This window comes from Oryctolagus cuniculus, chromosome 3 (genome assembly GCF_051225735.1).
Source record: "Oryctolagus cuniculus isolate XC-2025 breed Fujian yellow rabbit chromosome 3, ASM5122573v1, whole genome shotgun sequence".
NCBI lineage: Eukaryota > Metazoa > Chordata > Mammalia > Lagomorpha > Leporidae > Oryctolagus > Oryctolagus cuniculus.
Window position 1 is genome coordinate 98,229,752 of NC_142869.1, and position 15,070 is coordinate 98,244,821.

Below are 15,070 nucleotides of genomic sequence, written 5' to 3' on the forward strand. Positions count from 1 at the left end.
AGATTTGCTCATTCTTGGAAGACATCTTGCACATTCTTGTCTTTGATTAATTTTCAGACGAAAGTTCCTTTTTGCTTGTAGTTTGCATGTACCTATTTTAAGGTATTAGGTTCTGTATCAAATTCTTTTTGCGATATTGGAAACCAACCAGTATTTACTATATTAATGTTGACAACAATTTGCTCTTCATTTTTTTAAATGCCAGAAAACCCCACCCTGTATTAATGTAATTTTATGGTTAAGATTTCATATTCACAGAAGTCCAGAAATTCAGTTATAGTTCCCTGAAGGATCCTAATTCAGTCACATTGCATAAACTGATGTGAAGTCTAAAATGTATCATCATTACAATAATGTAAAATACTCATATATGCATGAGGACACAGTTATAGTTGCTGAGGGAACCATAATTTTGGATTTTCTGACTTTTTTTGCACATACAGATTTAACCATAATGTTAATGCAGTTTTTTTCATTGACTCTGAGGTAATGTATTTATTGCTATGTTTATCTTCAAAAAAAGTTTTCATTGGCTCCATTTTTTTCTTTCTGTATATCTATAAACCTATACTTGGAGAGATCTGATATGCCTACAAAAGAAAACACCTAAGGAATATTTCTATATAAAAATAGTTTTTAGCCTCAGTGTACTAATATTCACTGCCTTTCTCTCTCACACACACATAACACACACAGCCTCACACACTTATGTTACATTCTGGCACATTATAGAAGCAGGTAGCATATCTACTACCTGCTGTTGAAAGTGTTGACGATACTGAATTATTTATTCTATCTTCTGCACTATCCAAAATCGTTTTGGGTACTTTGACACATTTTGGTCTCTTCCATATGGATACTTCATGGTGGCAGAGTTGCCAGATGCTCAGGTTTTGTGACAGTCTTAGTTTTTCAAGGACTGTTGGAATATTCTTAGGAGAATCTCGCCTTTTTACTGATTTCTGTGGAGTGGTAAAATACTAACATTTCTTTGAAAGTGTTTTTGAAGACAAGAAGTTATTATTATAAAAAAGTTACTGGAATGTCCCATCTGAGTATGTTTAACTTCAGGAACTTAGTAAAAGAGCAGTTTATTTTAATATTCATTTGCAGTGAGTTGGCATCACTCTAACAATGAGTAATAATAGCAATATATAAAAATCTGAGATTTAAACAGATTTGCAGATATTTCAACATTTGAAATATCAAATGTTGACTGTCATAAAATTTTAGTCATTTATTTGTGTTTAAGTTGCCTTAGGTAAAACTAGAAAACAGGATGTTAAGTCTAGTTTATGTTCCTAATCCCTTATCAGCTAGACAGACATTTACCTATTATGTTTGTAATATGAGCTGTACATATGTTAAATATTTTTAATTGATAGCATTTAGATGTTTGTGATCCCAGATTTTTGCTTTCCTCCTGCAGTATGAATTTAAGCAATAATCTCCTTTGTTTCCAATCCCTGCCTTTATCACAAACATCACGAATGTTGCTCATCAGCGTCCATTTCAAGTGTCTTCTATTGAAAGCCTTCCCTGGTTTTCCTGGATCAAGTCTCAGATTCTCTTTTTGCTTCTCGCTCGGTGTTCTCCATGTTTCCTACCATTTCCAGACCATTATTGTAATGTTGGTGTTAAGAGGAAGACAGAGCAAGAATGACTCAGAAGGGAAACTGCTAAGCTCTGGCCTGTGTGTGGATGTATTATCCAGCAGAGAGAAGCTTTGGACTGCCATTTTGTGACCTATGTCACATGACCTTTGAATGTAAGTTACCGAAAACTCAAATAACACTGAGAATCAGATGAGTATCTGCAGTGAGTCTCTAGGGTCCATGCATGGCTTTGTGCATGTCTGCATTATGTATAATGAAGGGCTGAAACGTAATCAAAGGAATATATTTTCTTTCTTTCTTTTTTTTTTTTTTTTTTTTTTTGACAGAGTGGACAGTGAGAGAGAGAGAGACAGAGAGAAAGGTCTTCCTTTTTTCCGTTGGTTCACCCCACAATGGCCACTGCGGCCGGTGCGCCGCGCTGATCCGGAGCCAGGAGTCAGATGCTTCCTCCTGGTCTCCCATACGGGTGCAGGGCCCAAGCACTTGGGCCATCCTCCACCGCACTCCCGGGTCACAGCAGAGAGCTGGACTGGAAGAGGGGCAACCGGGACAGAATCCGGTGCCCCGACCGGGACTAGAACCCGGTGTGCCGGCGCCGCAGGCAGAGGATTAGCCTAGAGAGCCCTGGCACTGGCTGGAAGATTTTCTAACTTTTTCTTGAGTACAGTTTTTCTCCATTTAAATGGAGAATATTTTCTTTAAGACTCCTAACTGCTGGGGTGATGAGGCCAGGCTCACCAGCAGTGACTGTGACTTCATTTCTGGTACTGACCCTGTAATGGTTTCAATTTTGCTTCTAACCAGCTAACCAGGAGCAGAGGACCTCATTTTGTTCACCTCAGTTACCTCCTGAAGAAATGTCTTCCAGGAAATTCTAGGTTCCTTCTTGCTTTGTTATTTGACTATCCCACCTATGACATGGTGTTAGAAGAGACCAAAAGAATTGTACCTCGGAAAGTTATCCTATGATGTAGGTTATATTGAAAAATGAACCCAATACTTCATTTTAGATAACCTTACAGCATTATATATTAGCATTTTCCGTGTGTCTGCCACCCCTGGCACCTATGCATATATTAGTTATGTTTTAAAAAAGAGGATAATTATTCAAGTTGTGCTCAAGGGAAGCATATTTCATCACAAAATGTTTCTATTTGTGAAAGTTATTTAGTCATGAAGAGGATTTTTAGTTTTGTTTGCTCTATATGATCTATTCAAAACTGGCTTTCAGATGGTTCCCTTCTGTGGTATGGTCTGGGCAATTAAAATTAGAATTTTCATATACAAGATGTAGCAAATTAATGTTTGTACAAAGTCTCCTTTTTAAACTATGAGTTTAACAGACCAGGACACAGCTCTTGGACTCACACCTTGGAACCCGTTTTCTGCTGCAGTAAAAAATCTGCTGATGTCCTGCATCAGTGAGTGTTTTATTGTAAGTGCCTACTGTGTGCAGTGCACTTTGCTGGATTTGGCTTTCCAATTAATTACCTGGTGATACCTTATAATTAAACTTACATAAAAATAGCAAAACATTGGGGATACTGAATTATTTGTGAGGCAGTATTTCTCTAAATGGTGTATTAAGCACCAAATTCAATGAAAATTTTAAAGAACCGTCTTGGACTTGCCAAAACAAACACAGGGGAATCAAAACATGGGAATATTCTCTATGAGAAATATAAAAGAAAATGTCACAAATCAAATGGTAAAACAACTCAGAGAATTCTGGAAAGCAAATTTAAAACAAATACTCATGGGCAACAAAGATTTTATATCTTATAAATCATTATAGAAAGGCTGAATATTTAGGAGGCATTTTATTTTCTGCTACATAGTTTTAATGGTAGAAGTGACACAGTAAAAATAGCAAATCAGTGTATTTTTCCTTGTTAGCTTACATGTTATTTGGACACAAAATACCTTTCTCACTATGGTTGTCAGGAATAGTTTAGGCGGGATGGCAGCAAGAAGGTATTATCATTGTTTTCATGTTGTTATGATTATTATAATTATTGCTGTCATAATATTCAAACATAAATTATGGTGATGTCCAAAAGGCTAGCATCTAAGATTTGTTCCTAGGGCACGTGCCTCAGTTCAGCTTTCTGTAACTGTTTGAGTACAAATGATCTAGCTTGACTGGTAAGCATGTCCTGAAATGTGTATAAACTTTTAGTCAACACTTGGTAGATTGATGATAGGACTTATATCCATTACTTGAATCTACAGTCTTGCAATTTTATGATGTTTAGAATGAGCTCCAGAGACTTATGACTGTCATGAACTAAAGGGCATAGAGTATTCCAATATAAAACGATATGCTACTGTCAAGGAATAGTCTTCTATGATAGATTAATCATGTGATGAATTATAAATATTTCACATACTAATTATATTAGTTTATGGAGATAAAATACCATATGAAGTGTTCCCAGCACACTCCAAAGTCAGATGCTCTTTGCATGTTAATTTACTTACTTCTTCAGGGCTGATGATCATGAATCCCTAAAGATGACAGAAAACATTATTATGATATTGGATATTACTGATCTTTGTACCAGGTTGACACATACCTTTCCTTTGGATTATATCTTAGGTACTTGAGATATTAGGATGATGAAGCAAAGAACATTTCCTAAAGTATTATTAGGGACTCCTAGGGAAAAAATAATGGGCTCAATCAAAAATGACATTAAGTAAACGTTCTTAGAATTGTGTTGGAGCATAATGTTTCTACACATTTTTTAATGGAAGGAGTGAATATCATTTAAATCTTTACAATAAATAGGGAATGAAGTGATTTTATCTTCTCTGTGTCATGGAAGGAAAGAATAAAAGACTGATTTATTTATTTATTCACTTACCTGAAAACACTTTTGTAAACACTTGGGAAGGATAGGGAACTGGAAAGATACAGGGGGAAATTAAAATGCAAAGTGTTAAGTACCATGGTAGGGAAACTATAGGATGCTAACAAAATAAAATAAACAGCAGATATAATTTATCTCATCTAGGAATATGAATATATTTGTTCTCCCTGTCCCGTGATTTTGCTTTGTGTGGTTTTAGTTATCCAAGGTCAAGTGTGGACTAAAAATATTGTTGAAGAGTTCTACAAATGTACAATAATAAATTTTAAGCAATATTTATTATTTATATAGTATAATTGTTCAATTTTAATTTTATTGTTATTAATCTCTTACTGTATATACTTTTAACATAAAACTTTTTCATATGCATGTATGTATAGGAGGAAACCTAGCATATATTCGGTTTGGTGCTGTTTCAAGCATCCATTAGGGGTCTTAGAACACATCCCTTGCATTTAAGGGAGCATTACTCTACTTTTACGGTCGGATCCATTGTAATATAAAATATTACAGAAATATATAAAACAGAGATGTAATATTATATAGCAAACTAGAAACCACCTTTTTATAAGACATTTGATGACCAATTTTAGTTGAATCTGTAGTGAATGTTCTTTCATTAGCCCATTTTACCTATTATCTTTTTTTTTTTTTAAGATTTTTATTCATTTATTTGAGAGGTTGAGTTCCATACACAGAGAGGGAGAGACCAAAAAAAGTCTTCCATCTGCTGGTTCATTCTCCAAATGGCTGCATTTGCAGGAGCTGGGCTGTTCCAAAGCCAGGAGCTAGGAGTTTCTTCCATGTCTCCCACGTGGGTGCAGGGGCCCAAGCACTTGAGCCATCTTCTACTGCTTTCCCAGGCCATAGCAGAGAGCTGGATTGGAAGAGGAGCAGCCGGAACTAGAACCTGCGCCCAAATGGGATGCCAGTGCCACAGGCAAATGCTTAACCTACTACTCCACAGCGCCAGCCCCTACCTATTATCTTTGGTTACCTACTGGACATTCTACCTAGAGTCAGCATTTGTAAAATTTGTCTCCTTATTTACTCTCTATTTGTTTTTCCTCCTATGTTAAGGAATGTTACCACTATCCACTTAGGCAGGCTAAAAACCGTTGGGTCACCTCTAGTCTATTGCTTTCAGTAACCAAGCTGTAACTCAGGAAAATCTCTGTTGATGGTTACTCCCTTCCATAATCCTAGAGCATAATTCTCCATAAATCAAGAGCAGCCTGGTCATTCTGTAAATATGATGAATGAAGGGAGAAAATCACATGACTCAAGCTATGATAGTTTTTTAAAGAATTATTTATTTACTTATTTGAAAGGCAGAGAGAGAGAGAAGGAAAGTCTTCCATGTGCTGGTTCACTCCCCAAATGGCAATAATGGTCGGAGCTGGGCTGATCTGAAGCTAGGAGCTAGGAGCTTCTTCTGAGTCTGCCATGTGGGTGTAGGGTCCAAGCACTTGGGCCATCTTCAGCTTTCCCAGGCTACAGCAGAGAACTGGATCAGAAATGGAGCAGCAAGGTCTCGAATCGGTGCCCATATGGGATGCTGCACTGCAGGCAGCCGCTTTACCCAGTACACCACTGTGCTGGCCCTGATAGTTCTTCTTTATTCCCTTCATATTCTTTCATTTCTGAAACACATACTATAATGCATAAAAATGTCAGGAGTCATGTTTTAATCTTAGATGATTCAAAATCATTATGGACTAAATGAAAAAGTAGAAGCTTTAGGTCTATTTCAACTTCACTTTGAAACTCATCTTTGCCTCTGTAGTAACTGCTGTCATCTTAGGATTCAAGCAAGCCTTTTGTGCTTTAATTTCTTAACCAATCAAACATGACTGATAAGATGTATGTTAGTGATGGTGGTTGACACAGTATAAGACACCATTTGGGTGTCATACCTGAGTGCCTGAGTTTGAATCTCGACTCTGCTCCCAATTCTCTCTTCCTCCTAATGTGCACCCTGGGCAAGACAGCAGATGATGGCTTAGCTGCTTGAGTCCTTGCCACCCATATGGGAGACCTGGACTGGGTTCCAGGCTCCTGGCTTCAGCCAGGCAGGCCCCTGCTCTGGCTGTTGGAGGCATTTTGGATGTGAACCAGCAGAAGAGAAATCTCTATCTGTCCGTCTCGTGTGTGTGCATGTGCCTTTCTCTTCCTTTCACATAAATAAATACATATGAATCTTTAAAAAATGTCTCTTAGGGTGGTGGTGGTGAATATCAGGGTATACAAAGATGCTTGCACAGCACATGTTTCCCTATCATCCTTTAGATATTATTTTCACCATTAGAATATTATGATGACTTAAGGATTTCATGATCAAAAAGTGATGATGCAGAACCATGTTTTTTTTTTTTTTTAACTTTTATTTAATGCATATAAATTTCCAAAGTACGACTTATGGATTACAATGGCTTCCCCCCCATACCGTCCCTCCCACCCACAACCCTCCCCTTTCCCACTCCCTCTCCCCTTCCATTCACATCAAGATTCATTTTTGATTATCTTAATATACAGAAGATCAGCTTAGTATACATCAAGTATGGATTTCAACAGTTTGCTCCCACACAGAAACATAAAGTGAAAAATAATAGATGATTTTTTTTAAATGATGATGAAATCAGTGCAGACCTATTGTCATGTTTAATCCCAGTGAGAGTCAAGTTGGGAATTGATAATTTCTTTTTTTTTTTTTTTTTTTTTACAGAGGATCAGTTTAGTATGCATTAAGTAAGGATTTCAACAGTTTGCACCCCCATAGAAACACAAAGTGAAATATATTGTTTGAGTACTCGTTATAGCATTAAATCTCAATGTACAGCACATTAAGGATAGAGATCCTACATGAGGAGTAAGTGCACAGTGACTCCTGTTGTTGACTTTACCAATTGACACTCCTGTCTATGGCGTCAGTAATCTCCCTATGCTCCAGTCATGAGTTTCCAAGGCTATGGAAGCCCTCTGAGTTCTCCGACTCTTATCTTGTTTAGACAAGGTCATAGTCAAAGTGGAGGTTCTCTCCTCCCTTCAGAGAAAGGTACCTCCTTCTTTGATGACCTGTTCTTTCCACTGGGATCTCACTCGCAGAGATCTTTTGCCAGAGTGTCTTGGCTTTCCATGCCTGAAATACTCTCATGAGCTTTTCAGCCAGCTCCGAATGCCTTTAGGGCTGATTCTGAGGCCAGAGTGCTATTTAGGACATCTGCCATTCTATGAGTCTGCTGAGTATCTCACTTCCCATGTTGAATCACTCTCCCCTTTATTTACTCCATCGGTTAGCGTTAGCAGGTACTAGACTTGTCTATGTGCTCCCTTTGACTCCCAGTCCCTCCACCATGACCAACTGTGAACTGAAACTGATCACCTGGAACAGTGAGATGGCATTGGTACATGCCACCTCGATGGGATTGAATTGGAATCCCCTGGTATGCTTCCAACTCCACCTCTTGGGGCAAGTCAGCCTGAGCATGTCCCAAATTATACATCTCTTCCCTCTCCCATTCCCACCACCATGTTCAACAGGGATCACATTTCAGTTAATTTTCAACACTTAAGAATAACTGTGCATCAATTACAGATCTGTAATTACAGAACTGGTTTTACTGGGCCGGCGCTGTGGCTCACTTGGTTAAACACCGCATGCGGTGCCTGCATCCCATATGGGTGCCAGTTTCTAGTCCCAGTTGTTCCTCTTCTAGTCCATCTCTCTGCTGTTGCCCAGGAGGGCAGTGGAGGATGGCCCAGGTACTTGGGCCCCTGCACCCACATGGGAGACCAGGAGGAAGCACCTGGCTCCTGGCTTTGGTTCGGCGTAGTTCTGGCCATAGTGGCCATTTGGGGGGTGAACCAATGGAGCGAAGACCTTTCTCTATGTCTCTCTCTCACACAGTCTAATTCTGTCAAATAAAAAAAAAAATGAGCTGGTTTTACTTTTAATTGTATTTGGATGTGTTCGGAGCACCCTCGCTTGTTTCAAGAGTGGTAGTGATGGATGATTATATTTTGCTTGATTCGTTTTTATTTTTAAATTACTTATTTGAGAGGTAGACAGAATGCAGTCCAGATCTCCCATGTGAGTGGCAGAAACCCACTACTTGAGTTGTAACCACTGCCTCCCATCCAGGGTCTTCTTTAGCAGGAAATTGGAGTCAGAAGCCAGAGGTTGGAATTGAAACCAAGTACTGTGTTGTGGAACACAGGTATCTTTTTTTTTTATTTTTTAATTTATCTTTATTTGAAAGACAGAGTTACAGAGAGAGGTAGAGACAGAGAGAGAGGTCTTCCATCTGCTGGTTCACTCCCTAAATGGCCTCACAGTGGCCAGAGCTGCGGTGATCTTGAAGTCAGGAGCCAGGAGTTTCTTCCGGGTCTCCCACATGGGTGCAGGGGCCCAAGGACTTGGGCCATCTTCTACTGCTTGCCCAGGCCATAGCAGAGAGCTGGATCAGAAGTGGAGCAGCAGGGAATAGAACCAACGCCCCTATGGGATGCTGGCACTGCAGGCTGGGACTTTAACCTGCTGTGCCACACAGTGCTGGCCCCAAACACAGTATCTTAACTACCAAGCTAAACTCCTGCTCCTTTCTTCTTTATTTTCTTGTTTACTCTTGCTTTTCTTGGACAGTGAGAATTCACAATGTGGCTAATTAAGAATAAGAAGAAATAAAAGATGGCTTATATAAAAAACACTGTGGATCACGATATGACTGGCAGATAAAGTACCAACTTCTCATACTGCATTTGGGTCTGATGGAAGACCAACTTTTCAGTTTTATTTGATTACTAAATTAAAAAAAAAAAAAAACCTAACCTTTAGCCACTGTTCCTCCCCCTCTCTCCTTTCCAGATCCCAATCCACATGACACATGACTCTTCTAACATTCCCAGTAATCCTGAGACTTCCTTATTTTTCATTGCTTTTAGTTTTGTTTTCTTCCTCTGAGCCACCGTAGCTCCTGGTACCTATACTTTCATTCACAATCAATCTTTTTCCACCCCTCTGGTTTGTGACCTTTCCTGTTCAGAAAAGAGCTATTACTTATGTTTTTATTGTTATATAATGTTCCCCATGCTTCTGGCTTTTTTTTTTTTTTTTAACAACTTAAGTTGTCAGCTCTTTTACAACAGAGTTGACAGCTTGTTCTACTTAAATTGTTAAGTCAGACTGCACAGTATTCTGATTTGTTGACTTATTGATGGAATGTATAGAACAAATATACCTATAACTATTTTGAGTTATTTGTATTGTCCAGAGAAGGACAATGGAAGAACATTCCTAATAATGACTTTCCATCTCAAATAAATTAATGCGTGATTCAAAACTAGGTTTAAATGTAGTCAGTAGAAAATTCCACTTATTTATTTTTTTCAATAGGTTCACTTTCTCTTCCTGCCTCTTTCTTCTTGTCAGAAACATAATTACAGAGTGTTTTTTATGGATTAGACGATGTGCCAGATAATAAAAGACTGGAGAAGTTGCTGGAATAAATTTAAAAGACACCTGCATTTAAGTGGCACCTTTATTTAGCCAAAGAAGCTCAACAGGTTTTAGAGAATTTGTCCTCTTAAGTATTCCTAAGACAGGTCAGACTGCCACATGAGTGGATGTGAAGAAACTAGATCATGCTGAATAGTGTTTAGCAGCAGATCCTACCTATAGTCCTTGATCCCCTGCCTTCTCAGCAAGTGTTCCTTACACAGTACTCCTTACACAGTACTCTCTTGTACACAACAGAGGGGAGAAAAATTACATGATGGGAAAATGTAAAATTCCCTATTTAATTGATGTAACACCATGAGACAGCTTTTGGGAAATTGGATACTCCAACAGCCTGTAAATTATCCATCATCAGAACCTAAGAAATTAAATAAAAACATTTCTTTTCCTTTAGATAAGGCTCCATCTTGTATTTTAATTGTTTAAGCTAAGGGAAACATTTTGTTATGCAGTGTTCTTGAAGGTTTTTGAAATGTTAAGGTTTAGAAATACTCTAATTAAGAAGAAGTAGCTGACAACGAAAGCAAATGATGGTAAAATGAGTTTTGTATATCAATGATTAATGACTACTAAAATTCAGTTACTTTTCTACACAGGTTTTACAAATTAAAAAGTTTGTTGAAGCCAAAGAGTTGTGAAAGGTTTGGGAGTAATTTTCATATATGCATGTATATGTCATTGAATTCATGTTAAATTGAATCACTATCAAGATACTTCAGACATGAGAAAGTTGTAGTGTGCCTGTTTCACTCTTCATATCCAGTGTCCTCAGCAAAGCCGTCCAGTCCCCTTGACATCACTCCTGTCCTGGCCAACATCTTAGCCCAAGCCACTGCAATTTCTCTTCTCTACTGTTCTCCTTTCTTCCATCCATAGTCTGTTTTCCATACAGTAGTCAGAGTGACGTTTTCTGGTATTAAAAAACTCATGAAATACATAAATAAAAGCAATTGAAATATAAGAGATTAAACAATGAAACTGTCTAAACTTTATCTATATGTGAATATAAAAATAATGTCTTGGTTGAAGATATTATGAGACACCATATCATGAAATCCATTTTAAAAATCATATATTTTAGAAATATCTTTTAGCATGATGTTAAGAGTTCAAAGCAAAAAGTAAAGCTGAATAATAGTGTATACCTCTTACAGTGTGAAAAAAAAACAAGTAAATATTCCCAATGTGCTTTTATAATTTTGTAACTTGCCTACCTGAAATTCTTAAGTCACTTCCCATTGCTTTTACCATTGCAAAATTATTTTCATGTCTTACAAAGGCCCATGTATTTCTTTAGCCTCATGTCTAGCCATCATTGAACAAAGTGCTCCAGTCTCCTGAATCTTCATTCAGTTCCTCAACCTGCCGAGTTTCTTCTTGCCTCAGCTATTTTGTTTTCCAATTCATGTTCATCATTTAGCTCAGTCTTAGTACCATGCAAAAAATTGGTACTCAGTGTACACTTACTCAGTGAGTACCGTGATGTAATTAGTGGCTATCTCTTTTAGGAAATTTTATGGATGATATTCACTTTATTTGCTTATTATTTTTACACATAAAACATGTCTGTAATTAATATGTATTTTCTTTTTTTAAGTGATTTATTTATAGGGACCACATTGTGGCACAGTGGGTTAGGCTGCCATTTGTGATGCCTGCATCCTATATCAGAGCACCAATTCAAGTCCCAATTGGCTCCACGTCCAATATAGCTCCTGACTGTGGGCCAGGGAAAGCAGCAGAGGATGTCCCAAGTATTGGGTAGATGTAGTTCCAGGTTCACGGCTTTGTCCTGGCCCAGCCCCAAGTATTGCAGGCATAAATCTTTTTTATTTTACTTCATTGAAAGACAGAATGACAGAGATAGAGTGGGAGAGACACAGAGACACAAAGAAAATCTCTCATCTATTGCTTCTTTCCACAAATGCTTGCAACAGCCAGAGCTGGGCCAGACTGAAACAAGGAGCCAGAACTCCATATGGGTCTCCCTTATGGGTGGCAGGGAAGCAAGTATTTGAGCCATCATCTATTGCTTCCCAGGACCACTAGCAGGGAGCTGGATGGGAAGCAAAGTAGTGGGGCTTTGAACTGATGCTCCAATATATGATGTGTCCTTTGCAAGCAGCTACTTAACCCACTGACCCCCAGCGTGCTCCTCAGTGTATATTTTCTTATTATCTGAAGGATATGAAGATGTGCCATTCCAGAACTGAAGGTACCGGGTAGGTGAAACTCAGCTCTTAAGGAGAAACTTAAAAATTAGGTGTTCAAAAGCAAGGCAAGGAATACTCTGGTCAGGAATGTAAGTTTAATGAGGAATTGCATTCAGGCACTGTGGGTGGAATGTGAAGGCTTAGGGAGGGTTAGTCCAACTATGGCTTTGCTTTCCAGTAAAGTAGCTGCTAGCTGCCTATGGCTATTCAATCTAAATTTCAACTTAGACCAGTCACCAATCAAATCAGACCAAACTGAATACTTAGTTTCTCAGTTGTACTAGCTGTGTTTCAAGGACTTGGAAACATGTGTGTCTAGTCATCTGTGGACAGTAACAGGTGCAGAATATTTCCATCACTGCAGAAAATACTACATCACAGAAAGGTCAGGATCTCAGCTCCTAGAGAGGAAGTTTTATACAACAAGAACTCAAAATAGTGAGCAAAAGAACAAAGACTTTTGAAATGAGGCTGAGCAACATGAATATGTACTAGGAGTCTGGTAATGAGCAAAATAATCCAATAAAATATCTACTCTTTTTTTGTCAAAGACCCTTGGAAGGTGTGCAAAAAATTATTCTAGTTTGAATAACTGTCGAACTTGTATGTGTGTCAAGTTGTCTGTCTTATCCCATTAAGTGATAAGTGGTTTCAGGAAAGGAGGGGGCCTATTAAAAAGATTCCGTGGGACCAGAGTAAGATAAGCTAGCCCATGAAAGATTATTTAGATAATATAGCTGTGGCTGAAATATTGATCACCTGGAGTATTTCACTAAGATAACAACAGTATGTACATTGATAATAATGATCACACTCCTACAGTGCTTAGGTATATTTCAGCATGTTTTTATACACAAATATAAATATTATAAAAGACAAACAACTGGTATATTTAAGCTGAGCAGAAAATAAGAAAATCCTTAATCCTGAATTTTATCGGGTTAAATTATTTTGGATTCTTTAAGCAAATACAACTCAAATTGTAGACACAATGTGCATTGGAAACAATTGAAACTTGTGTGTGGATCCTATCCCAAATGCCTGGAATAGCATTAGTGTGCTTATAGTGCAGAGCCATTTGGGTTAGACAATTATAATAGCAACTGACTTGTACTTTGGGTGAAATGGTAAGCTAATGATGTAGCCATTAATTTGAATTTAGCAGACATTTTAAACATAGGTTTCTCTTACAGAGACAAAAGTTGCAATTTAAAGCTCTTTGGTGGTCTAAAAACAGCTTAATTCTGTAGTAGCATGGTAATAAGTACTAATCCAGCTTATACAGTGATTGTAGTATGTCATGTTTGTGAAAGATTGCCCAACTGCTTTCTCTGGGTTTTATGTTAATTTAAAAAATATTAACCATAAAGCATTATAACATCTTCATGCTGAGATAAACTGTTCAATTTAACTTCTACTCAAGCAGCAGCTGTCAGGAATTATCTTGTTCCTAGTGGTTTTTGCTCTCGCCTTGTGCCCTTTCTTGCCAGGGACACACACTGGGGTGATAAAGCACACCTTGTTAGGATTTATTGCTTAAATAATACCTGAGCAAGATGAGCATTGGGAACCTAGGGCCTAGCTGCTGATTGAGTGATGTCATTCGTTATATTATTAGCAACTTTTAGAAGTTGATGGTAGTGGATACAGTAGAAATTGCCTGTTTTTATGGATCATAGGTTTAGCCGTTTGGTGGGCATATTCATGACTTCTGAGCAGATAGTTCTAGCTGCATATATAAGGGATGGCTTCTTGCTCTGTTTAACTACCATTTTGCAAGAGAAAAAAAAAATAGAGAAATGTTTTACTAATAATAGAGGTAATTTCTACCATTTAGAAATATAAGTACTGTTTCAAGATTTATTATGAAAATACAATTAATTTCCTTTCAACCACTCAACAAAGTGGAGGAAGTATTGATATGGGCAATCTCAAATGGCTAATATGTTGAAAATCATTGTCATTTCTCTTCTGAATGAATTGCATTGTTTTATTTGGAAGTTTGTCTTTGGAAACTCAACTTTAGGTATGGTTTTGTTAATTGTGGGTCCATTGGTGGGAAGGGTAGGAGAGGGGCTTTTGATAAGAGTGAAATGAAGGGCTCACCTTTTTAAACATTGGCTAATAGGAAATTAGTAGTTAAGTTACATCTATAGAAACATATATGATGGGTTTATCATGTGTGGAATGAAGAGTACTTTTTGCCTTACACATAAAGACTCTTACTGCAAATTTCCCCAAATTTGTGGTACTGTAAAAATATAATACCAAAAATTGCACTAGAATGATGAATTACTATATACCTGTTACTGAAGTTAATTAGTTGCTCATGTTTTGTGCATTTATATTTATGTATGTGAAAATAAGTACCTAGGAATAGCTATTGCTATTAGTAGCATTTTCACCAAACCATTTAAGAATTAGTTGGAGACATCGTGACACTTCACATATAAATAATTTGACAGGAGTCTCCTAATAATAAGGGTACAATAGCATTTTTATATTAAAATATTTAAGATTGATAAACATTTATAATTGCTTATTCAATCCATTTGAAAATTTTCCTATTGCTTTAATGCCTTTTATAGCTGTTTTTTCTTGTTCCAGTATCCAGTCAAAGATCATACATTGGATTTTGTTTCAGGGTCTCTTTATTTTCCTTTAATCTAGGTTTTTTGTTTAATGACACTGACATTTGTTGGAGATACAGCCGAATTCTTTTGCAAAATATTTGTTTGATTATTTCCTCATGACCAAATTCAGATCAGGCATTTTTGGCAGGAATACTACATTGGAGAGTTGTATCTTTCTCAGTGCATTCAGAAATACATGATATCACTGTGTCCTTTATTG

The 15,070-nt window shown here is 37.5% G+C and overlaps 1 protein-coding gene across 35 annotated transcripts in view; it reads left to right on the forward strand.

Moving 5' to 3' along the window:
- The window catches only part of QTMAN (queuosine-tRNA mannosyltransferase), a 430,462-nt gene that overhangs the window by 187,405 nt on the left and 227,987 nt on the right, over positions 1–15,070 (forward strand). For 2 of the 35 annotated variants that reach the window (XM_070070983.2, XM_089329232.1), the window contains exon 1: positions 1,617–1,768. The exons of the other annotated variants lie outside the window; for them this stretch is intronic. In XM_070070983.2, the coding sequence (XP_069927084.2) occupies positions 1,767–1,768 (2 nt within the window). In that variant the 5' untranslated portion in view covers positions 1,617–1,766. Of the gene's footprint in view, positions 1–1,616; positions 1,769–15,070 lie in introns of those variants that run through there. 35 annotated transcript variants of the gene reach the window in all.